The 26,521-nt window shown below is 35.6% G+C and overlaps 2 protein-coding genes across 5 annotated transcripts; one reads left to right on the top strand and one right to left on the bottom strand.

Moving 5' to 3' along the window:
• Window positions 1-1,938: 1,938 nt before the first annotated feature.
• On the top strand, window positions 1,939-9,537 carry LOC127959509 (ectonucleoside triphosphate diphosphohydrolase 8). Of its 2 annotated transcripts, none has more exons than XM_052558733.1 (10): window positions 1,939-2,103; window positions 2,349-2,483; window positions 3,939-4,056; window positions 4,361-4,511; window positions 4,683-4,842; window positions 5,516-5,746; window positions 5,909-6,175; window positions 6,782-6,892; window positions 8,363-8,497; window positions 8,879-9,537. In XM_052558733.1, the coding sequence occupies exons 2-10, from the start codon at window positions 2,358-2,360 to the stop codon at window positions 9,071-9,073; spliced, it is 1,494 nt and encodes a 497-aa protein (XP_052414693.1). In that variant the 5' UTR covers window positions 1,939-2,103; window positions 2,349-2,357; the 3' UTR covers window positions 9,074-9,537. The 2 variants fall into 2 exon arrangements, with proteins under 2 accessions (XP_052414693.1, XP_052414694.1); XM_052558734.1 differs by having other exon boundaries at window positions 2,349-2,505.
• Window positions 9,438-26,025, bottom strand: LOC127959506 (serine/arginine-rich splicing factor 3). Of its 3 annotated transcripts, XM_052558728.1 has the most exons (11): window positions 25,766-26,025; window positions 19,224-19,371; window positions 11,959-18,002; window positions 11,785-11,855; window positions 11,598-11,707; window positions 11,388-11,510; window positions 10,731-10,812; window positions 10,537-10,651; window positions 10,342-10,440; window positions 10,173-10,249; window positions 9,438-10,072 (listed from the first exon to the last, which is right to left on the bottom strand). In XM_052558728.1, exons 3-11 carry the CDS (start codon window positions 17,998-18,000, stop codon window positions 9,988-9,990), a joined length of 6,804 nt encoding a protein of 2,267 aa, XP_052414688.1. In that variant the 5' UTR covers window positions 18,001-18,002; window positions 19,224-19,371; window positions 25,766-26,025; the 3' UTR covers window positions 9,438-9,987. The 3 variants fall into 3 exon arrangements, with proteins under 3 accessions (XP_052414688.1, XP_052414690.1, XP_052414689.1); XM_052558730.1 differs by lacking the exons at window positions 9,438-10,072; window positions 10,173-10,249; window positions 10,342-10,440; ... (5 more) ...; window positions 11,959-18,002; window positions 19,224-19,371 and adding exons at window positions 19,874-20,342; window positions 20,428-20,514; window positions 20,695-20,733; ... (1 more) ...; window positions 22,482-22,692; window positions 22,825-22,869 and having other exon boundaries at window positions 25,766-25,972; XM_052558729.1 differs by lacking the exons at window positions 9,438-10,072; window positions 10,173-10,249; window positions 10,342-10,440; ... (6 more) ...; window positions 19,224-19,371; window positions 25,766-26,025 and adding exons at window positions 19,874-20,342; window positions 20,428-20,514; window positions 20,695-20,733; ... (2 more) ...; window positions 22,825-22,869; window positions 23,303-23,466.
• Between the last annotated feature and the right edge of the window lie 496 nt (window positions 26,026-26,521).

The following is a 26,521-nucleotide window of genomic DNA, read 5'->3' as shown; positions in this document are numbered from 1 at the left end:
ACATCTGAACACATAAGGGAGTGAGCAACAGGTGTGGTTGCGTGATTAAGAACAACAGCTTATGACAGCAGAAGGTATTCATACCAGATTTAAGTGGTGATTTATGATACGTCCAGACCGAACCGTGTCTTTTTTCTCGCTAATTGAAAATTGAGCGTGACCGTGAGCGATTAGTTTTCTTTGTGTGGAAACACATGGTTAGCTGCAAATCCCTCAATCAGGATGCTGAGGTGATTAAGCTAAAAGGACACACGAGAGTGTTTGTCACACGTGTTCCGAATCTTATCAGCCATGTCCAGTGAAATGCACAGTTAAAGAGTTTGTTCATGCTAGTAATCCAATTTAGATTATGCGACTTAGTATTAACTAGTTGCTTATTAGCATGTATATTGCTAGCATATTGGCTGTTTATTAGTACTATTAGGACATATTAATGACTTATGTAAAATAGTTTCAATAAGTACAATAAGTAAGTAATGCACTCAATTGCCATGTCCTGTATAGCTGAAGAAAAAGCATGTTGAAGCTCATTCAAAGTTTTCTGCATAAGATTTAGACAAGCCTGTGAAATACTGGGAGAATATAGTCAGATGAATCAAAAGTTGTACTCTTTGAATGCCATATGTTTGGAGGTCAAAAGGCACATCACCTCACATTATAGTGTAGCACTGGCAAAACTCATATAATTGAAGGAAGGATGAATGGAAACATATTCAACGTATTTAACGTATTTAACATTCTTGATAAAAATTAGCTGACATCTACCAGAATGATGAAGATGAAACAAGGGTGGACATTCCAGCGATTCCAGCCAATATATTTCTTGTACATTTTTTCTGTGACAGAAAATATATCAATCAGTGGACGTCATGCACCAAAGGGTATAATTCTGCCAATGGGACTATATAGAGATTCTGCATTATTTTGTATCTTTCATTAAAGTTATGGTTATATACTCTTGAATGGTTTTATTGAACAGAAATATTAAATAGTCTTTATTTCAATGCTTACAGCCTATATTTATTTATTAGGTCATATAAAAGTGTAAGCATGTATGCATATATAGGCTACTGTATGAGTGCAGATTTGAGTGTGTGTGCGCTTGTGTGTGTTTGTATTAGCGCTCACGTGTATGAATAGCCCAACACCATTTTGACTTGTGTGTTTTGAACAGAAAAATAAAGATATTTGAAAAATCTCTGGATTAGCAGTTTAGCACAAAAAAAGTTAATGACTAAGTTGAAAAGATGAGGCTTGAAAATATGATTATAATAGATAACAATAACTGTGGCTTCGTTAGGAATACCGGCTTTCACGTAACTGATTTGCAATGCATGCTGAGTCATTTTGCTCAAGTTTACTCAACTCTCTTGTTATTTCAAATAATTACTTAAACTTTTATGTTTTAAACACATTTATTCTAACACTAAATATCATAGTTTAACCAAATTTTCTAATATTGTGAAAGAGTTTCATCCTGTAACAATATTCGCCTAAAAATGGTAATAAAATAATAATAATAAAAAAAAATAGCCTTATAATAATAATGGTGCTTTCAGTCAAATCTGTCTGTGTAAATTTGTAAGTGCTCTATCTACACTGTTAAACCCAAGGACTTTAACACAACAGAGTCAAAGAGAGATTAGTTATTAAGTAACAGTTACGTTATTGTTGAATGAGGTTAGTGCATGCTTTCAGTTCTATTCAGATAAGGTTGTTTATCAGTTCCCACGTATCAGAGGACATCCTGTCAAATTCTTAAGAAAACGTCCTGAAAATGTGACATAAAAAAATAAAATAAAATATTTGGTCCAAATGAAACGTTAAGGTTGTAAACCTCAGGGTGTGTGTCTGAGTGTGGTGTAGTGCCTATAGTAACTGTGTGTGAAAGAGGAAAAGTTAGTGGATGTGTCATGTGTGTGTGTGTGTGTAATGATCCGAAGATATATTGGGGAAGTGGGAGTATAACTTCAGTTCCCAGAGGTCCGGGGTGGAGTGAAGGTGTGGTGGTTTCAGCATACCTGTGTTCTGTACACGGGCACATATAGACACACTGTGTTCAATAAGAAAGTTCGTCAAGACAGGTAAAGGAGAGGGAAGAAGGTAAGGCACTTGCTTTCAATCTGTTTTGTTACTTTTATGTGTCTCTGCCTGACAGTCAGCTTTAAAATGAAAAAAGATTTATTGAAGATATCAGTTAATAATTGATTCTTTTAAACTTGTACAACTTGTAGAATTAAATGAGCATTTATAGTGTAAACAAAGCGATGACAAATTAATGCATCTATGTGAGGCACCGTCCTTTTACCTGTAGTATACCTTACCTTATTCATTTTGTTTCTGGACAGATTACAGATATGGGAGTTCAGATGAAAGCTTTATTGCTGGGTGCTGCAATGGCAGCCGTAGCCTGTACAACCATCATCGCTTTGGTTCTTTCTCTGGCTAATCATCAGAATGTGGATCAGCCATACTCAACGCAGGTGCAAAGATGTTCAACTTTCAGTTAAGATCTGCTTTTGTATATATTTTAATAGATTAATCCATTTCCGAGTTGTAAAAGAAAATCTTTTTTTTCATGTCTGATTGCACTGCCTGTTGTTTATTAGAAGTAGATCATCCAAAGCAGATGTCAATATTTGCTTTATCTGATATTATTATAATAAACAAATATGTTGATAGCAGCTGATGACAGCTGTAGCCAGACAAGACACGTCACATCTGTAATTTGTTGTCTTTGAAACATTAAAAATAAGTAATTATTTATGTTATACTTTTCAAAGGTCACTGTCTGAGCTATGAAGGTGAATGAAAATTTATGCATGAGCAGTTTGAGGGCAATAAAGAGAGAGGAAAGTATTGGGGAAAGAAGGAAATAGGATTGGCTCATGACATTTAAACCTGCATCCGTGAACACTTTTTTTAAGGACATACATTTAACTCATATTATTAATCAAACAAACATTCAAATATAACAGTAACACTTTACAACTAAACTATACTTGTTAACATTTTCAAGATGCTATATTAGAATTAACCTAAAGTAATAAATTCGGTAACACTTTACAATAAGATTCACTTTGTTAACATTAGTTATCTATATGTGTTTTAAAGTATTGATTATTCTCAGTTAATGCTCTCATGTAATACATTATTTAAAACCAAAGTTGTATCTGTTAATATTAGTTAATTGATCTCAGTAAACATGAACTAACAAGAAATCTTTGTATTGACTGTTTAACAATAATATACTAAATAACAACTATATTATTCATTGTAGTTGAAGTATTGACTAAGGTTAACTAATCAGAGTATACCGTGTTAGCATAAATTCTGATATTGTTCATTATTAATTCATGATATCTAATGCATTAACTATTGTTAATAAATGGAACCTTATTTATTAAGTTATTTGAACTATATGATGAAAATCTCTAATATATTAAACATCACTTGACAACACCAGAAAACAGATCTCATTGCATTCGCTTGTCAAGAAAGTGTTAACAGAAGTGATTAACTGATGCCGATATCTATAGACTTTTATTGTAATCAACTAGCTGTTTGTTTTTACTGTTGGTGTTTAATTTAATTTTAAAATCTAAATGTTAGTGAGAAGAAGAAAGATAAAAACAGAAAACCTTTAGATATCAATTGACATGTCATGGATATTGGTTATGATCATTTTTGGTGTTGAATGCATCTTTAGTAAAACAGCTTTTACCTAAGACCTATATCATTTAAGACCACAATCATACCAAACAACAAAATAAATTGTACACCATTCCTCAACACAACCTATTTTCATTAATCCTGTGGTATAATATAATAATTACAATCAAACTTGTTCTCTCGGGATGTGTTTTTCTCTCAGCAAAGTAAGCACACCCATATAAAATTCATCCAAATTTATGGACCTCTTTGTTTGACTTCATCAGTATGGGATTGTGTTTGATGCCGGCTCCACTCACACGGCCCTCTTCCTGTACCAGTGGCTGGGGAACAAAGAGAACAACACTGGAATAGTCTCTCAAAAACAGAGCTGCGATGTAGATGGTGAGTACAGTGCTGCCAACTTGACCAGCTCTCTGTTCTTGTAACATTATAACATTTTGCAGTGATTCAATGATGTCTCATAAGATGTCCAAGCTAAATCTAATACCTTTATAGTCATTATTACTGCATTCAGTTTATGTTTTTCAAAGGAATACAAATTAAAAAGGAAAGAAAATAAACGGTTTCAACAGGACCATCACAAAAAATCTGTTTGCCTAAAACTAATTTTTTATACCTGGGACCTCAATGAGACCCCTATGAGAATGCTATAATTCAACTGTTAAAACACTTTTATTGTTTTTAGGTGATGGCATATCCAGCTATGTCCAGAACCCTCCGGCAGCTGGAGAAAGTCTTAAGAAATGCTTGGATGTTGCCAAGGCAGTTGTACCTGAAGGACAGCAGAAAACCACACCTGTGTACCTTGGTGCCACTGCTGGCATGCGGCTTCTTAGGTTGAATGAATGTTTTTATCAACAACTGACTTGTGTGTCATATAAATGGGAAAATATGTAGCTATATTGGCAGAAATGATCAGTGTGCTAGATTGCACTGATTTTAAAATGAAGTAGTTTTTGTCTAAAACATGAATGAATAACTGTATTAAATTATCATTGGTTTCACAGCTTACAGAACAAAAGTCTAGCAGACAGCATCCTCGTAGAGGTCACAAAAACAATCCAAAGTTATCCATTTGATTTCCGAGGGGCCAGAATACTCTCTGGCATGGAGGAGGGGGCTTATGGCTGGATCACCATCAATTATCTATTGGAGAGTTTAATTAAGGTGAATAACAGCATTCCAGCATTGATGAAATTAAGATCAATAGACTACTAATGCAGAGATCTCCAAACATAAAGATCAGGTTTTCTTTTTTATTATTAAATTTTGTATTATTAAATGTACATTTTTTATACATTTATTTAAAAAACATAAATGTAATCCTAACAGACAATGAAATCGATTGTACAATGATTTTATAAGTTCTCATTTCAATATACAATATTTACTAATATTTCTAAATCATTGAATATTTACTATTTTGTTTAGATTTGTCTACTTTTGACAATAAACATTTTAAAATGTTTATAACACAAACATATTTACTAATGAACTTTTCATTTTTGTATCTACTTTTACAAAATGTTAAAAATGATTAAAATGTGTATACATGTGTATAGGACAATAGTTCATTACTTTAAATAAATAAAACCAACATCAATGGGACATAAGTAATTTAAGGTAAAGTTATTACCTTGTCATCTCAGATATCTTTATTTGTAGTTATTTCAAAGGCGAAGCTGTAATACTACATTCATTCTTGCTTTTCATGTTGTTTTGCCAACACAGACAAAATAACATCAGTCAGTCAACTGTAGAAATTATACTTAATCACGCTTAATCTCTTTGCTCTTAGTAAAAAATCCTGTACCTCAACACCTCTTATCCCCCTTTGCAGCACACATTTGAGGGCCTGTGGATCCACCCTAAAGCAGGAAAGATAATTGGAGCTCTAGATCTCGGTGGCTCATCAACACAGATCTCATTCACCCCAAAAGACCCAGTGAAAAACCCAGATTCAGCTTTTAATCTTCAACTCTATGGGTACAAGTATGAGGTGTACACACAGAGCTACTTGTGCTACGGCAAGGACCAGGCTTTGAAGAAAATTCAGGTCTACCTTCACAAGGTTTGTCTTTAAAGGGTTCACTTACATAATTCAATAGATTATGTAGGTTTTACCATACTAGTTTTATTGCATTTATGTATGTAGGTTTAAAAAGAAAGTAGGTAATAAAGTAAAAATATGGACACAGCTGAATGTCTGATATGGTGTCTCTGCTTTATCTAGACTAATGGATCATCATCTGTTATCAGTCACCCATGTTACCATGTTGGATATAGCATCAGTGTTACTTTGGCTGACCTCTACAACTCCCCCTGTGTGGTCAAACCAAACAATTTTAACCCCACAGCTACAGTCATTTTCTCAGGAACGGGTAACTCATCCCTCTGTCTTTCTCTAATGGAGAAAATTGTTAACCTCTCCGACTGTGCATTTTCACCAGAATGTGGCTTCAATGGAGTCTATCAGCCTTTGGTCAATGGCGAATTCTTTGTGAGTGTTTCTTACTTTATCAAATCATTTTTATTAATTACTAGCATTAGATTTCTGTTAGAAAGAAAATAGTTAGCATTTGATTTCAGTTAGAAGGAAATAAAGAGAGAGATGCATTTACACAAAAAACAAACAAACTGGTCTATATTTTACATAGCCCAATGTGGACATGGAAAAACACAGACACTGCAACAGAATGTAATATACATTAATATACATAATTTCCTCACACACCATAATAATTAATATTCTACCTAGGTTGTCTATGTGAATTAGATATTTTAAAGGGAGAGTTCACCTAAAAATGAAAATGTTGTCATCATTTACTCAGTTTCTTTCTTATGTGTAACATAAAAGAAGATATTTTAAAGCATGCTGGTAATCAAACAGTTGATGATGATCTCCTGATGTCAAAGGCAAAATCCTTTACTCACCTGAATCTATCAGAGCAGTTACTAAATCAAACATACTTAGGTAGCCTAAATTTAAAAGTTACTATTTTAAATGATGTTTACATCAAAATCATCTCCTATTATTCTTTTTGCCTTAATTCATGTTTCCATGTCTCAAAATAAGTCTAACAGATATAATTTATGTTCATCTCAGGCTTTTTCTGCATACTTTTACACCTTTGACTTCCTTGGACTTGTTCCAAAAGCTCCACTGACCCGTGTTCTTTCCACTATTGATAGCCACTGCAACAAAACCTGGACCACTGTGAGTCCACAATTACTATTACAATACATTGTAATCTTACATTTTATAGTTAAATGTCTGGTGAGATGAGAAGTGATCAAGTGAATCACAATATGATTACATGTTTCCACCTTATTTTTCATAGTAGAAAGCAAGCAGTTTTCTGTGAATGGGCAAGACTTCAGACTCATTAGCCGCTGTAGGGGAATAATAAGGGCTGTGAATCTTTGGGTAGGCAGTGATTTGATTTGATTCGATTCACGATTCATATGATTTCAATGTCATGATTCTGCCTTCATGTCCTGACTTTTCTCTAGTCTTGAGGCAGGATCATGACAGACCCGTGTTTTGTGTACAAGCACATGGCCTTGTCTTTTGGCCATGTGCTTGTGTTGTCTCGTCCTCTTGCCCCGCCCCCTTGTTATCCTAGTGTTGTCGTGATTGCCTTACCTGTGCTACCTGTCGTGTCTTGATTAGTTCTCCTATTTATTTCCCCTAGTGTGCTCTGTCTTTTGTTGGTTCATTGTTCCTCATTGTGATTGTTCTACATTGTGATAAGTGTTGCTACATGTTCCTGTGATATATTGTTATTCGGTGTTGCTCTTGAAAGAAGACGTTGTGAGACCTGTTATTGTTTATTTGTAGTTAGTGTTCTTGTGTTTCGAGTCTTTGTTTATCGTGTCTTGTTAAGTAATTTAGTATCTGCCCTAGTCATTGTTTTCCCCTTTTTGTGATTAATAAACCCTTCGTGTTGTGATTCCTGTCTGCAATTGAGTTCATCCCAACCCTCCATACAAGATTCGATTCAAGAACGATTTTTGCAAATTTAGAATGATTCGATTAGATTCACAATTAAATTAGATTTGATTAGATTATAATGAGTCGATTCTGCACTCTTTAAGTGCATTCACAGGATTATTTAAATGCTTCTCCTAAATTCTTTAAATGCTTAGTCAGCGGGCAATTACAAAGCAGCATTTATGGCCATAGGTTAGAAAAAAAAAACTTTTGTCCATTTGTTAGACGCTAGTTTAATTATGTTATGGCATGACATTGCATACGTTACAATGTATGTAAGCCAAGATTTAAAAAAAGAGCTTTAAAAGTATGAGCTAACATTGTCACACCAGGGGTGTAGCCATCATTTCAGAAGTGACAGAAATGTCAAATACAATCATTTTATGTACCGTATGTAGATAAGAATAAAAACATGCATTAAACTGTAAAACAGTTTTCACTTCATACCAGTGTGTTCATAATTAAGATTATACATTAAAATAATGTTAAGACACAGCAGTTTGCGATATCAAGCAGTAAAACAAGCGGTTCTGTACAGCTGAAAATAGCTGGAAACCAAATCACACCGAAACCAGACACATTCAATTTACAAATGGAAAATAAGGTGGATAGTATATCTGATAATGCTGGCATATTTTTAAATCCATGTTCATGACTTTTTTGCTGCATTTTTTCTGTAATTTCTTTCTGCAGCTTACCGCTGAGAATCCAACCATCAAGGCAAAATACCTTAAAGATTACTGTGCTTCTGCTCATTATATTATGACTATTCTCCTGAAAGGATACAAGTTCAATAACGCCTGGGATCAAATCTCTTTTGAGAAACAGGTAAGGAACAGCTCATCTCTTTAAATCCCTCCTTTTACCGGAGTGAAGCTGTTCAGTAATATGAATATATACATTTCATGCATACAGTTCAATCCCATCCTTATCAACAAATTGAATATGGATACTCAGTGATTCATAAATTGTCAGAGACTCTAATTTAACCTCAGGTTACTTGTTTTGCTCAAGAGCACAGAGGAAGTAGCTCATAAACTGACATCATGTGCTCAACCTGACATAAATCAGTATACCAGACGACCTCTGCTCCAGCAGTATGAGGAAACCTCTTACTTCTGGGAATCTTCCCGTATATGGCTTTTCTCAACTGCCCTGTCAGTATGATGCCAGCATTTCTACTCATATAAGATTGTATGATTGTTACAGGTAGCAGACACAGATGTTGGTTGGACATTGGGCTACATGCTGAACCTGACCAACATGATTCCTTCTGAACGTACCAGAGCGGTGACAGGGGTGCCACACAGTCAATGGGCAGCTCAGATTTTCTTCATCGTATTTGCCCTCTTCCTCAGTCTGCTTATTATAGTCATCTTGTTTGTCCGTGATCTGAGCCACTGAGATGTGTCATGAGTGTGTGTGTATACGTTAATATTTATTGCTTATATTTCAGACAACAGATATGAAGAATGATAAGCAGCAACACTTTTGACTATTGTTTCATCTGAGCTATGATTTGATATGAGATCTCACAAACAAAGCAATAATCTATGCATTTTGAGATTATAATGACAAAATGACATGGGCTGTTCTTTGTTTTTGTAACATTTTATACCATTTATAGCTAAATGTAGCTTTTTTGTTAGTAATTTAAGTAGTGTCTTGTTTTGAAGGCTGACTAGTACCTCAATGATTTAGTCTGTGCTAACTAATAATTCATGAAACTGAGTTACAGAGATTTTTCATACATTTATAAACACTTGAATTGTAAGAGTATAGCTTGTTTTATTTGTTTGTATTCATTTTCACTTCCACTCAGCACTTAAAGCACTTAACAGACATTAAATAAATGTATAATTATGTTATTATGTGTGAAACCATTACTGTATTTTGTACATCTTCATAAAATATAGAAATGACTTTCTTCTTAAGCAACAATATATAAGCAGCTTATTTTTTGCCTTTGCTCTTTACAGTGTTGGTACACTACCTTCAAAAGTTTAGGGTTGGTAAGACTTTTTTATGTAAAGTCACATAAAAAAGTTATTTTTATGTAAAATAAACCTTTTTGTTTTTTAGTTATTTTTTCATTTTATTTATTTATGAAAACCGTTTAAAAATATTTTTTCCCAGGATTCCTTTGATAGATAGAAAAAACTAAAATACCTTTTTTTTGTATCGACATAGTCTTCACTTTCACTTTTGATCAATTTAATGCATACTTGCTGAATAATAGTATTCATTTTTAACAGAAAGTATCTTACTAACCCAAACGTTTGAATGGTCGTGCATGTTGTGTGTGTTGGAGTTTGTTTTCAACAGCAACCAGATTTCTTCTGAGGTGGTTCTTTTCTCAATGTTGTGTGTTTCTTCTTCTGTGAGTTGCGCTGCACTAACATCCTAGTAGCAACAAGAAATGACACTTTATGAATGGACAGAAAACACACATATTTAACAAATAATAAATGGTGTGATGGGTTTTGTTAGTTTTGAGTCTTACTCTGCAAGACTTATCATGCATTCTGACACATTCACCCCAGTTGCAGCACTGCACTCCATGAAATGTATGTTATACTCCTTATGAAATTAAAATACAACAAAACTTTTAGTAGAAATAAACTTAAGCAAAACAATTAGACAGTGCTTTTGGTGTCACAATGAACTCTTACCCTGGCCAGATCTGCCCCTTCCTGAATCTGGACTTCACGATTTACAGAATCATTTTTGTTTCCAAGCAACATCATGATGACATCATCAGAAGCCCTTTCCTGTGTAATATTACCATAATACAATTTAGGGAAGGGGACGTTTCCATATATTTTGACTAAAATAGAAGGAAATGACGAAATGAAAACATAAGCTACCCGAGCTTGAGAGATCCAATCTCGTACAGAAATAAAACTCTTTGAACATGTGATTTCATACATGAGCAGAAGCCCATCAGCCTTGTGGAACATTTGAGTGGTGATGCTGTGAAACCTTATAAAGAATTTTTGGATTAAATTACACACAAACAAACATCTTTTCCATCATGTATGATTTTGTTCTTGGGTCTTACCTCTCTTGACCTGCTGTGTCCCATATTTGCAGTTTAACTGTTCTGTCAGGCAGCACAACAGTCTGTTTAAAGGTGTCAACGCCTAGGTGCAAAAGAGTTTTAGCTATCTATGAACTGCAAGTTTTTAGCATAAAATATAAAATATAAAAATTAACATAATATAGCGTTTGAAATGCTAATTTTTCCTTCTAAAAATACTGTGTATAGTAAATATGTATCTTAACACTTTTTGCACTACTATTCTAAGTTTGAGGTCAGCAATTGTTTTAAATAAATTACATTTCAGAAATGAATCTTTTCATATTTTCATTTCATTTTTACTGTATCTTTAAATGAATACAGTAAATATTTAAAGATGCATTAAATTGGTCAAAAGTAATAGTAATTACATTAGTTACAAAAATCCTGACCAAAAATATTAAGCACCACAACTGTTTTCAATATTGATAATAATTAGAAATGTTTTTTTGAGAATTAAATCAGCATATTAGAATAATTTCAAAAGGATCATGTAACACTCAAGACTGGACTAATGACTTTGCCATCACAGAAAAAATTAAAATATCAGAGCATAAGAGACTTTTCTCATAAACAAATCTTGCTGACCAAAATTTTTGAATGATAGTGTATAGCTGCTTTAGTATACTAGACACTCACCAATAGTGGAGCGGAATTCCTCAGTGAACAGGCCTTCATGGAAACGTCTTATGAAGGAAGTCTTTCCCACATAGCTGTTTCCCACTATGACAACATTAAACTGAACTACTTCAGTATCTGAAACTATACGACAGAGTTTGTGTTCAGAGGAGGATTAGATATGAAACTTTAAGTTGCAATTACATGACAATATTTAATCTCTTTACTCACTCCTGTTCTTTAAATTGACTGTCTCCTTAGCTCCAGTGCTATCATGTTTTATGAGTTGGTCCAAAGAAACGAGACCATCACCAGTGTTTTTTGGAGCAGCTTCTTCATTTCTAGAGAAGGGGAAAAAAAGTGAATTATTTTCTTATAACAAAGACATAAAGAACTCTTACATAGCTCTGTTTCATACTTGGCTTCCATGTTCCTCTGCTCAGAAGCTGGTTGATTATCTGGTTGTAAGGTGAGGCAAGGATCACAAACCTTAACAAAACAGACATTTGTTAGTGATTTTGAAGAAAATACAATCTCCATTAAAGCTGAAGAACAAAATATAATGACATTTTCTAAACATAGAGATACACACCGCTAAGTCATCACTTTGCTGCTTGTCCTTGACCTCAGAGCTGTCTGGTTTATGATCTCCATCTTCTAATTCATTCCCCAAATCAGAATCAGCCAACCTACCAAGGCCTTGTTTGCCCTTATTAGCACGTCTGGACCCAAACTTCCTTTTAGATGATGGAGATGTCTTTTCTTGGCTTACGGGGTTAGGGGTATCTTCTAGCTGATCGCTACTTGTGTGTGCACTGGAGACATCGAGATACTCTTTATTCAGTTTGTTTTCAGTAATATTATGCACTACAGACACCTCAGCACTTTCAAGGTCCTTTTTTTCTTGCTTATTTGTCTTTGAATTCTCATCTATCTCCCCGTCCTCTTTGTCTACATCCTCCCTTTCTGCTTTGAGTTGCTGTCTGGGATTTTTGTGAGTTGAACCCATTTTTCTTCTTCGTCTTCCTGGTGAGTTGGGTTCACTGTGAGCCGATGGCACTGGCTGAAGAGATTTGATTTCTGAGATTTCTGGCATATTGAGATCAGTAGCATTGGGTAAACCATCTGGGTTTGGCTCTTTGACGATTAATTCCCAATCGCAACTCAGTGTACTTTGAGACGTCTTATTTAGTGCTCTCTCTATCTCACTGAGAAGTGAATCCTCTGGCTGATTAGAGGAACCGTGAGTTGTCTGTTGTCTCACATCTCTTACTAAGCTCATTTCAGGGTCCTGAGACATCTGCAGATTTGTGTCTTCAATTTCTGTGTCCTCATATCCATGTCTTTTTCCTCGTATTCCTCCTTCTCTGAGATTCTTCCGAGTTGAGCCCATCTTTCTTCTCTTCTCAATGTTAACAGTCTCTGACTGTGAATGTTTGGTAACATCAGCATTTTCTAATTGATTATCACATATTTGAAGGGTATTTTCATGTGTTTCAGGGACTGTTGGTCTAGAACTGTTAAGTTGATCATTTTCAACTTTGAATTCAGTTACACTAGCTAACATTTCTGAATCAAGATCTGTGCTACTGACTGAAGAAATGTCCTTGGACTGACTGATGCTTAACGCTTCTTCTAAACCATCCTCTGCTTTCTTAGTTTCTCTATCCTCTGCCACACCAAGTACATCTTCATTATCAGCCATATTTTCCCCATGCATTACTCGTGGATTTCTCCGGGTTGAGCCCATCTTTCGCCTCTTTTCTTGGGTGGCAGGTATTTTTTGAGAGTTGTTTTCACCAACAACATCTCCCTGAGGGGCTCTTAGTTCTGGTGTAGGAATAACCATGTGTGTGTTTTCAGTTGGTTCAGGCTCTGAGACAATCTGATGTACATCTTCGTGACTAATTGTCAATACAAATTTGTCCTTTGTCCCCTCCTTGAGATTAATTGCCTCACTCAGACTATTGCTGTCATTTCCAGTATTGTCCATGCCCTTTTCCTCACTCACCTCAGATAGGTCATGGATATTCTGAGAAACTTCCGTCTCTCCATTTTCTGGTTCAAGGAACATGTTTGAAGAATCCACTGGATGAGAAAATTCAGATGGGAAGGTTTGTTCAACCACTTCATCAAATTCAGTATTTCTTGCACTGGTTTCTAAATGTGGTTCTGTGTCCTGTACCTGTGTCATTCCTTCACTATTTCCATCCATCTCTTTGGATTCTGGTATTCTTCCCTTTCCTTTGTTCCCTCTGAGTGTCTTACGTGTCGAACCCATTTTTCGTTTGTGAACAACTGGATTCAAGGTTGGTTGATCGTCTCTATGAGATTCTTTAGGAATGACACTTTGTTTAGGATTTAAGTATGTGTCGACATCTCCCAATGGAACGTCTGAAACCATTTCAGCAGCAACATTTGAAGAACATTCAGATTCTATCAACAGTTCTGGATTTATGGTAGAGTTTGGATCATTTTGTTCAGAGTTTTCTGCCTGCAGATCTGATTTACAAACAATATCCTGAATGTCATGGTCTTCTTTATCAGCAGATGAACTGAACAGTTGCTGATGTACAAGAGATCCTGTAATGGGTTCTTCACGTGTTAATTTCTCTCCTGAGTCTGTGGTCTCATCACAGTTTTCTGAGTGTGATTCTGTGTCTCCCTCTGCTGGTGCTATGTTAACATCTCCAGTATTTTCCTGGGACCCTGCATGAGTTTTTGTAAAAGGTTGTGATTTTGAAATGTCACAGATACTCGCTGCAGCATATCTAGATTCATCTGGACTGGGTTCATCCTCCAAATTGCAGATTTCCTTTTCATCATGACCTTTTTTTAGTCCTTTATTCCCTTTGAGAGGTCTACGAGTTGAGCCCATTTTTCTCTTCTGAATAACTGGACTTGATTTTGAGTGGGTCTCTTCTCTGGGAGAATCTGCAGGTATGATGTTGATGTCACTTTGTTCACTTTTGTCTTTCTCAGCCTTTCCAGGTACTTTCAATGCTTCCATGAGTGCATCAGGAGACCTTTGAAGAAATTCTGACTCATTAGTCATATTACCCTCCGCTGTATCTATAGCTCCAATAACTTCAACTTCTCTGACTAAAACAGTGGCTCCACATAGATTATTTTCTGTTTCTTCCGCTTCTCTGGTTGAGTCGGATGTTTTGTTCTGTGAATCAATTTCTAATTGTAAGTCTTTGTCGTCCTCTGCTGCCACTCTTTCAGCATCTCCAGTATTTTTCTGTGACTCTTCATCAATTATTGTGAGGGTTTGTGATTCTGTGATGTGACAGATACTTATTGCAGTGGATTCTTCAGACACTAATTCTGAAGTGCATGATGACTGCAGGAGAGCAGATTCAGATCCTTCAACAGGATCAACATCATTCTTTTCACATATTTCCATCTCCTGTTCTTCAGCTCCATCTTTTAAACTTTGTAATGCAGATTCATCTGAACTGGGTTCATTCTGCAAACTAATTGTTTCTTTTTGAGCATCGATAATTCCGTCACTGTCAAGTGTCTCATTTTCATCATGTTCTATTTCTTTTCTCTGTCCTTTGTTCTCTCTGAGAGTTCTACGTGTTGAGCCCATTTTTCTCTTGTGAGTAACTGTGAATTTTGAGTGTGCCTCCTCTTTCTGAGTATCTTCAAGAATAATTGTGGCGTCACTTTGCTTGGGAATTGCATCTGTTTCTCCTAGAACTTCATGCAATCCATTATCAGATACTTTTAATGCTTCCAGTTTTTCTTCAGAGAAAGTGTTATTTTGAATCAAATCTGACTCAGTAGAAATATTGCTCTCCACTATAACTGCATCTCCAATAAACTCAACGTCTCTGATTAAAACACTAGCTTTACATGTGTTTTCTTCTGTTGCTTCCCCTTCAAATACTGTTGATTCAAACGTTTTGTTTTCTGAGTGTGATTCTGTAACTCCCTCTGCTGGCACTATTTCAACATCTCCAGTATTTTCCTGGGACCCTGCACGAGTTTTTGTGACAGTTTGTGATTCAGAAATTTCACAGACACTCGAGGCAGCATATCTAGATTCATCTGGATTGGGTTCATCCTCCAAATTGAAGATTTCTTTTTCATCATGACCTTTTCTTAGTCCTTTATTCCCTTTGAGAGGTCTACGAGTTGAACCCATTTTTCTCTTCTGAATAACTGGACTTGATTGTGTGTGTGTCTCACTTTGCTTAAGAATGATTTCTCCTGAGACCTCTTTCTCTGCATTTTCAGATACTTTCAATGCTTCCATGTGTGCATCAGGAGAAGTTTGAAGAAAATCTGACTCAGTAGTCATATTACTCTCCACTGTATTTCCAATTTCTACTTTATTTTCTCTGACTAAAACCCTAGCACCACTGATATTCTCTTCTGTTCCATATGCTTCCCTGTTTGAGTCAAATGTTTTGTTCTGTGCCTCAATTTCTAAATGCAGATCTGCATCTCCCAGATCTAATGTCAGAACTGCTGCTGGATCCATCTCCTTCACTCTGTCTGTTTCTTCACTTCTCTCATTGCCCCTATCAAAAGCTACATTCTCTGATTCTACACTGAAAAGTGTTTCTTCCTTTTCATGTTTCTCATTTAAATTTTCATGCAAGTCATAGACTTCTTCATTAGGATATTGCACAAACAGTTGTTGTACGTGAGAACCTGTATCTGTTGCTGAGTCTTCAAAACTAAACATTTCCTCTGACTTTGAGGTCACATCAACTGCAATATTCTCAGTCCCTTTTTTGTCTTTGTCTTTTCGAACCTCCTCATTTTCAAGCATTTTCGGAGAATCATCTTGTGTAGGACTGTGTGTTAGAGATATATTTGATGAATAATGCTCTTGTCCTTTACATAGCTCCTCATTTTCAATTGAAATGGTCTCTGTGCTTGTTTGTCCGTCTTTTTCATGATCTCTTACATCCATTATTTGTGTTAGATTGTGATCTCTTACTTCACCCTGGTCTGTCATTTCAAATGCATGTTCTGTTTCAGATCCTCTTTCATCACTTATATTCTCCTTTTCTCTCGTTGCTAAAATGTGGGGATCTTCCTCATCTCCCGTAATAGATTCTAAATTAGTCAGAGTATCACATGAAGCAACATTACAAACATTATTTTCTTGTTTAGTTTCTATATTAATAGTTTGCCTTTCTTCAACAGTATCCCTTATCTCTTGTGGAAAATTGGTTGTTGTGGGTTCATCATGGCTAATATTAGACACAGGAATATCAAAACTTCTACTTCCTCCCACTATATGTTGAACCATAGGACCATCGTAGTTATTTAGAGTAGCTATGTCATGTTGACTTAATGAAGATTCCTGATCATGCAACACAAGTTCCTCTAATTGTGGTTCCTCTTTCTGCTTTAGAACCTCCTTCTTGGTTTCTGCGTTTTCATCTCTAAAGTCGTAAGATGGGGTTGTATCTTTTCTTGTATCAGACACATGTTGGCTGTTATCACTTAAATGACTTCCTGCTTCTTTCAAGACTTTGTTTAGAACATCTAAATCCTCATTGTGTGAACCAAACTTAAAATCCAATGCCTCGTTCAGTAATGGAGTCCCAGTAGTTTCAGGCAGGGGTTTTTCTGAATCGACAAGGGGAAAAGCAACTGATTGGTTCATAGTTTCAGTTCCAACCGAAACATCAGGCTCTTTCAGCTCAGCTCTATCAGCCAAAAGCAAAGCTGATTCTGTGTGGGACGATGGATCATCACTTGCCACATCATCCCATGTTTGCGCCATCTCTTCTGACATTTTCAACGTTGCTTTCCTTTCATTCTCTGTCATGTTTTGTGAATGTTCTTGCACACCTACATTTTCACAGTTTTGCTCTCTGTGAGGTCTGCGGGTTGAGCCCATCCTTCTTTTTTGTCCAGAGGCACTGGGTATTTGGTTTTCTTGGTGACCGAATGTTTTTGGTTCATTAAACATGACTGAATCCTCCCGCAACTCATCACTTTCAGCTACTGTGACAGGAATCGAATGGACAGATGGCCCAATTGCCTCGTCTATAGGCATATCACTTACAACCGCTTGTGAATGAGAGGTTATTTCTTGATGGTGGATTGTACCTTTTTCTTTATTTTCTGAAACTGCAAACAAAAGAGTTGTTCCAGACTCCCTTTCAAAACCAGAACTTTTGGTCTGAAGGGACAAATAAGAAGGAAAACCTGATTGTTCTTCTTCTGTTAGAGAAGCATGTTGTTCCTCAGTGGTTGATGTGTTTGGTTGAGTTTCATTTTCTTCATCTAACTCTTCAGTGGTCCTCACGTCATCAAGTTTTCTCTCACCTTTAAACCTACTAGTACTCCTGCGAGTTGAACCCATTTTTCTTTTCCGTTCTGGCTGTTCAGTCTCCATGAGTGAATCCTTGTGACCACTTGCATGTGGAGGACATTCTAACGCAGATGGTTGTTGTTCAGTGCTTGAGCTTGGTGGATGATCAAACTGGGTTGCATGGTTATCACTGGTGGTGTGAAATTCACCTCTTCCATCCCCAGACTCTGCAGTCTGCTGAAACCCATCAACATCATCATCTTTTTCATTATTTCTGTTAAGACCTTTAGGACCTCGTCGAGATGAACCAAACCTCGGGTTCTTCTTGGATTTTCTGTCTGACATGGCTGTGTTCATGTTCATATGATGAGACAAATAATGGGGATAAGTCATTTCTAAACATCTTTGACACTTAGAAATATGATTAAAAAGGAAACCAGAGAGCATTAGTGATGCAACACTTATATGATTCATACCAACTGTCATGCATGTGGTCTCAAATCATTTATTCCACTTGTGATGATACTTAATGACAGTGAAAATTAAATCACACTAGCGAGCTGTTTTGTATAGGCTACACTCTAAAAAAGCCAGGGTTATTTTTTTTTTAACCCAAATGCTGGGTTGAGCCTTTTGGGTATTTTTTATAGGGTATTATTTTTTATATTGGGTAATTTATATAGGCAATATGTATAGCCTATTAGAAACGATATAAACAATGGTGTAAAAAATAATTAAAGGAAAATAAAGGAAGTTAACATGCAAACCAGTGGTTGTGTGGCTTATTTTAGAAAAGTTTAGAGGATTTAAATTAATCTGTCAACATTATTTAATGTATGAAGTAAAAAAAATAAGCTAGTAATATGGTACAAATTAATAAACTTTATCTGGGTTAAATCAACCCCTTTACGCTGGGTTAAATAAACAACCTAATTTGCTGGATAAAATTAACCCAAGATGGGTTCTGTGCTATATTTACCCAGCCCTTGGGTTAACAACAACCCAAATGTTTTTAACCCAGTGTTTTTTAGAGTGTAGCAATATACTAGATAGATATAATGTAAGGAGTTTTTAGAAATAATATACTGTTTATCAAAAACATAACACTTGCCATCAAACATTTCATTTGTCATCATGCAGCTATACTTCACATTCTCCATATTGACGAGTAATGACAGCAAGCTTCCATCCATCCTAATTTGTTGAGTATTTATTAAATTATATATATATATATATATATATATATATATATATATATATATAAAACATGATATGCAAATTCACGTTGTTGGATGGATGAAGGTTCTGTCATGGCATTATCAGAAAAACTAAAATAAAATGAATTTGAGACCAAGTCTTTACTCAGATGATCATAATGTGAAAACAACATCTAAACAAACACGATTTACGTAGTCCAATGTTAATCTGAATAATCTGAGGATGAAACCACATAATTTGCATGTAAAACTTTGCATTTCCAAATGCAAAATGACAAGTGCATAGATATTAGATGCTGTGCCCCCTACAACTTATGACACTAGGAAAGTACCATGATAAACAGATGTTACCTTCCGGTGCCCCTTTCAGGGATCCTTCCACTTTGCAGTCTTGGGTGTTTTAGCAGCACACAAAGCTCAACAGTTTTAGGTGCCTGTGTTTCTCTTTTGAAGGAGGCTGAGCTCATGTAGCTTCCTTTTCGCTGCTACCCTCAACTTCCTGTGTTGTTGACACAAATTGCATCGCAAGTTAAAAGTTGAACTTGAAGTACATATTTCATGAAGAGAGGTGTTGCTGTGTGAACGACATAAGCATTTTTTTTATCTTCTCAATTGTGTGCTAGAACATTATAAGTGCATGTTTGAACCATGAGTAAAAATTCATTTTTTTCTTTTTGGGTTTACAATATTATATTCACATTTCTCAAACCAAGCACAGCCCTCTGCTGGCCTTTTAGTGCACATTTTAAAGCTTACTAATGTAACCCAATAGCCTATGATATAATTTAGAACAGGAAATACTATGTTGCAGCATTATAGGTTAGTTAATTCATAAATCTATTTTTCATTACTAATTCATGTTTGTTTACAATACATTGTTTATTCATGATGAAACTTGAAATAATGTATAAGTAAATGAAAAAAAAAATCATCTACATCAAAATAGTGTTTATGATACCCAATATCAATACATATGAGAATGAATTGAACCTTACAGTAAAAAGGTTAACACAACTTTTTAATACAAGTAACATTTGAACAACAAATCAGTGTGAAATGTAGAGAAAAGCCATACAGTGAATTCATAAGGAACTTCTTTTAATGGAAGTACAAAAAAAAAAAAGCATACAAAATCGGTTTCAAATAACCATCCAAGTCAGACATGAGTAATTCTAATCAGAACTTGTTTACTGCCCAAAGAACATAAAATTACATTCAGATATTTAGGCAGGATGAAATCATTGCTACCCATTAAGCACAGATATCTTAAGTAAAAAAGGATACTCAGAACACTATGGAGAAGATACATTTTAAAAAGACTTTGGGGCAAAAAAAACAAAACAAAATAACAAACACCACCACATCACTGGTTTCCAATCATCCTAGTCTGTTGAGGAGCGCGCAGACATGCTTTCTCTGACAAGGCTGGCCTTAAACATTTCTCACTTCCGACCATTGGAACGTGAACGACTGAAAAGAAAGACGACAAATTCCATGAGCATAATTAAATATTCCAGCTGTGCCATTACACAATTACTCACAAGTGTAAACCTACCTGCGTGATCTTGAGAAAGACCTTGCAGGTTTATAGTTTCTATCACGGGACAAAGACCTCTCTCTTCTCCTCTCTCTGGAAAGGGACCTTTAAAAGCCAAGTAAACACGTATGAATATGTTATAGCTACCTCATTACCAAGAAGTTCTAAGATGAGAGGCAAAGTTACAGTTTATTTTCAGAAGAACAACCATGAATAAAAATGGAAATGCAGTTATGGTGTTGACATTAGTTGCAGAAGGGTTATAAAAACATTAAAGCAACTCACCTGCTCCGACTACGACTAAAGCTCCGCCTCTTAGGAGACCTATATGCAGATGTAAGAAATACTGACAAGTCAGGGGTCAATATGGCCAAAAAAATATTCATGATGCTAAAGCTTCATGAAATAGTAATACTGATTGGCCTTCAATGAAGGTCTTATGAAGCCCAATATGGGTAAAAATTTTCAAAACCGCTATCTGTAAGAAGTTCCTGTAGCAGATTCACTTGCCAAATCTTTGGGCATAGATCAAAAACACTTTTGGTATGAAAACTACTAAAGGGATGTAAATGTATGGTTTGAAAAAACTCTTTGGATATTGTCTTATATTTATTAAAATAACGAAAAAGGTTATATCTCAAAACCACCAAATAAAATTCAGTGTGATTAAGCGGGAGGAAAAGGCATAAACTTACTATTTTGTTTTCAACAAGCTAGATATGAGGCAGTGAAGCTGAGTGCTGGTCAGGAGGGTGTAATTTGCGGGGAGATTTTGCCAGATGTTTGTTAGATGTTTAACAGCTATACAGTAGGTGGCTGTAGATGTCAGTTAGATGAGGACTGCTGAGGATATGTTGTCATGTAGACATTTTGGGAGGGGCATAAGACCCGTTGATTGGTTGTAAGTGTGGCGTGGCTGGATTTGCCGATCAGGTTAACGTTGGAAGAGGTGAAGGACCCTGAGAGAGGCATGCTCAGAAACCAATGGGCTGGTGGCCATGCTTGGATCATGTGAGCTGATTGGTGTACGCTGGTCACATGATGCTGAAAGAGGGCTAGTTGACTGACTCAGAGGTAGAGGAGTAGAGGCTTGGTGACGTCTCTGAAAGGGGGGGTGGGGTGGTCAGCTTCATTAATATAAATAGAAAAATGACATAAAACCCAAACAATGAGAAGATTCTTTGGAAATCCTTCACTACAATTCAAGTTAATAAATATCTCTGAGCCAAAACTCAATGTACTCGCTGGTTAACCAATCCGAAGGCTGAAAACTGATCAGTGCAAGGAGAGCGTGGGGAAGGTTTCAAACAGCTTGGCCGAATTTATGAAAAGATGCTGGTTTCGTCAGTCTCCACACCTAGGCTCATCACTCTGCCCATAACTAAGCTTGTGATGAAAGGGTTTTTAAGACATCTAGTATCGTTTGAGAGCAGAAAAAGAAACCATACCGGCGTCTAGGGGGTGGGCTGCGCCCTCTATGATCATCACGTGGGCGGCGATTCCAAGCAGGGGGTGGTCCTCGATACCTTGACCGTTTTTCACCACTGGACAGTTCAACTCGCACTCGACAGCCACACATTGTTCTGAAACAAACAAACATGGAGTTCTAAGAACAGTTTACAGAAAGAGCATGTCACATTTCTAGATCATACAGTACAACCACAAAGTAAACAAATAGCAAAATAACAAAACAACAAAATGAGAAATGTTGCCATAGAAATTAGGTTAAATAAGTTTATTTTATTGTATTTAAGTTCATTTTTTATTTTATTTCAAGTAATATTATCATTGTTCTGTATTATTAGGTGTATATTTACCCCAACTCTTCTAAGACACTAAAATGGATAAAAAGTTCCTTGGCAACTAGCTGAAATAAAATAAGTTTTATTATTTTGATTAAACTATTTACAATCTTAGTTTACAAACATTACCCTGATACAGCGATGTGAATCTTTGAATAGTTTCCATCAAAACCACAAGATGCAATTCTGCAAACCTTTGTTTAATCGGGATAATCTAATCAGCAGGACAATGGCTGTTCCAGAGCACTACATTTAAATAGATATTCTTACCTTCCATCAAGCTCCCTCACAGCATCGGTTGCATCTCTGGGGTCCTCAAACTCCACAAAAGCAAAGCCGGGAGGATTTCTTGCCACCCATACGCTCCTCAGGGGACCATAATAGCCAAATGCTCTCTCCAATTCTGTTTTATTTCCACTGTTGCCCAAATTGCCAACATAGACCTTACAATCCAGTGGGCAGTCCCGGCTTAGGGAAGGATCTGTAGAGGAAAAACAGTTTAGTTTTAAGTATTATCATCACTCTGTATTTCCTATGTCTACCCCAACTCTTTCAGCACACTAGAATGGATCATAGCTGGAATGGATGTTAAAAGAATGGAATAAAGACTCACCTCCCATATCTTCACCAATCCCAAACTCAGCTGCACACCTAAAAGCTGCAAGAAATTAAATATAAACACGGAGACTATGAATGTGCAATTAAACTGTTTGATAGAAACATATATTGTCAATTGAATTGACTTTGGAAACAATGAAAACATTAGCATGCAACACTGGATTACTCAAAGGACTTATAACACTCATTTAAAGCAGCTTCATAGGAAAAATACAAACATACAAACGACTGTAAAACTATTTATAGTACACCAATATTTTAACATTTAAAGTCTAATAAAACGCAATACGAACAGATTTGTTACATACTAAATGTATGTAACGTACCAAGCTAACAGGCCAACCTGAGCGTCTACACATTTCAACCACGCAAGAACAGACATATCAAACTGATTTAAATAAGCAAAATCGACTGCATTCCAAGCTACATAAAAATCATACAGATATTAAATAACATAAGTTGATTTTTCTTACCGGTAAATCTGCTTTGTTTGCGTTAGCGAAATCAAAAACGAGCCACTGCAGCTAAAACCGCGATGCTACCCCGCTAATAGCGACCGGCTCGCGTAAATGTAAAGCACTTCCGGTTATCATCAACAACACGGACGTCGAAAGAAAAGCTCCCACACCTAAAAAACATCTAAAGGGCGCTACATTTCTGCTCTGAAACACACATAAGACCGATATTTAAAGGCTGTAAATATGTTATTGTTCACATCTCAGTGTCTAAAGGATGAAAATTGTCGAATTATGGTTATGTGTAACACAACTTACCTTTTCGTTCCTTGTATAATGAATTAACTTTCCCTTCTATCTCAGGTCTACTTCGTAAAATACTTAGTTGTATACAACGAAGTTGTCAATTTGTTAACATTAACAAATTAATTATACACTGTATATCATAACACAGCATTTATTACGTTAGCTATGTAGGATAGGCCTAGGCTACTAAGTATAGAATAAAATCAAAATCATCAGATATTTTGGAAACGTTAAAAAATAGAATAAAATGTAAATAATTATTTAAATAATTTATTTATATAATTTAAAAAAAAGTAAATTATTATTGTTATTTTGTATGTTGTTACATGGTGATGAAAGATGTAGGCTAATATGTGCAACAAATATTATAATCTCTTTCATTAGCAAAATAAGGGGTCATAGAGGTAACAGAGCTTCAACGACTAATTTAGGTAAAATCTTGGGGCAATAGTTCAGCCCTTGTTTTGGATTAAGCAAACACCAGTGTTATGTAACACACCTTGTATTCAAATAAAGAGCATTACGCTGACTGGCTTTATTTTTGTCTGACTGGGCAGGTCTTCATCATCCGTATCATACTCCAACTCTTCTGGGGTTTTGTCTTTTGTATTCATTGCTGTTTTCTTATGTAATGTCTAAACAAAAAGAGCATCCCTTGGAGAAACCAATATATTTTCCTCATTCTTATGTTCCATTTGTAGGCTATTTGTATGCAAGACAATGTGAATTTGTGTTACCACTCATGGCACAGAATGTTTTTTTTCCGCCCAGATTAGTACTGCACATTCTGTTCTGTTTTGCTTCCTGATGACTGGTTAGCCTCCCATGAACCCGCCCTCTCACTCTCCATAAAGGCAAGATATACATATGCTCTGAAGCATGTGTACACACACACACACACACACACACACACACACTTTTAGTTACTTAGACTCGCACACAATGAAATGAAACTGATACTAAATTACATGGACTTTATGGAAAGTATATTTTAATACAATAACATACATGATATACATTTCAGTGGCACTCAAACAAGACGAGATATAATCATAAGAATTTTACTTTTTAATATCTGTTAAATGTCATTATCATTATGAAGTTTGAAATGCAAACATACATTGTAGATGATAAATCAGGTTAGCTTTTATAAATCTTTGTTTAAACATTTGAACAGATTTAAGATTACATTTCAAAATCTCACATTGAATTACACTGATAGACCATTCACAATTTTGACTGAATTGTGATTTATCTCATCTGATTGCTTATATACATATGTAGCCTATAGTGCAAAACAGCAAGTGTCAACTTGTTTGGTATTGGTTCTTGGAAGTATTCTTCCCATTAAAAATGATAAGAGATTGTTTAGCATGCTGCAAATGTCCCTACTACCTGAGAGATCACAAGGTGTCCTGAAAAAGGTGTCCTGAGATATTCTCTGTAAAAGCAATATGACCGTCTAAAGCTATTACTTATCCAGTCAGATGACTTTGAGGTGCTTTCTGCCAGACAGTTATTTGGTTTGGGCTTTCTTACATATCTTTGGATGATAGTTTTTTTTTTTTTTAAGATGGAGGTTGCAATCTATCTTTGGAATAGCATACTTACACTACCGATCATATTTTTTTTTAATAATTAAGATTTTCATGTCTTGAAATACATGATAAATGTTATCTAAACGTCAAATAACATATTTTTTTGCATTATTATTATTTCTGTTATAGAAGGCAGTCTGAGTAGTTTGACAGTTTGCAATGCTTTATGGAAGTGGGTGGTTACTGTTGAGCTATTTTGCCACTAATTACATTTAGAATTGATCTGATGGATTGCTTTTCTGAATTAGGCTATAGGGTTACACAGTTCTTTACTGGGAATTAGACAAATATAATTTTTTTAAATAAAGTTGAAACCACATTTGTCCCTTCTACAGAAAATCTCAAAGTAAATTAAAAGAAAAATTAAAGAAAAATACATTTAAATTATTTTACCAATTAAAACTACTTCCGTTGGGATAGGAAAATATTTTTTTTCTTTACTTTTTTTTTTTGTTCTTTATTACCCACACTCTTAATGACACACATCACATGTATTAGTTCTAGTCTACAATTTCCTGTTATTGGCGACATAAATGTGGTTCCTTCCATAGAATGCTGGTACATAGAAGGTTATTACCTCTCGCTTTGTCCTATGCCAAAAAGCAGGTCCGTGCATTCAGGCGAATAAAGACACTCACACATGCCATGCTAATTCCACTTCCCAGACGTTTGTATTAAATGTTCTTAAGCTGCATGCTAAAAACAGACGACGCGTGTGTGCAAGACCAGGTTTGTCAACTTCAGTACCACTTCTTACCTCCGTTGCGCCGATGAGTCAACAGAGTCTCTTCCGCACGTTCCTCTGTGAACTAGAACATTTAGTTCTTGACGCGCGGACCTATTGATCTGAGAAAGCAGTGGAAAAACGAGCAGGATTTTTCTCTTGTCTGTGACCCAAAAAAAAATCGACTTTATTTGGCGACAAGGTGATACTCCTATAATCACTCCTTATTGCATGTTATTCCTTACAGTCGTTTCCATCCACAATCCTCATGTCCTCTCTGAAAATATCTATCTATATATATTTTTAAATTGGATACCATGGATAGACTATGGACCCATAAATGCTTCTTTTATTCATGAAACAGACAGATGAAAATGACTATAGAACCTTGTATGATACGGATCATGACAAAATAGGAAAAATGTGAACAAACTGATAATTGAAGTTTGCTTTTATTTATATATTTGCTAAAGATCTTTGGACCCTTTGAGTGTTTTGCATCACCAAACTGATTATTAATATCTTTTAAACATCTGTTAATGGTGGGTGAATCATTGTGTTGTAAGAAATAATCAGAATGTCCTTTCAAGAAGGGGTGTGAAAAGTACA

Source organism: Carassius gibelio, chromosome B6 (genome assembly GCF_023724105.1).
Source record: "Carassius gibelio isolate Cgi1373 ecotype wild population from Czech Republic chromosome B6, carGib1.2-hapl.c, whole genome shotgun sequence".
Taxonomy (NCBI): Eukaryota; Metazoa; Chordata; class Actinopteri; order Cypriniformes; family Cyprinidae; genus Carassius; species Carassius gibelio.
The sequence above is the reverse complement of the archived record's forward strand: the minus strand, read 5'-3'. Positions and strand labels throughout refer to the sequence as shown.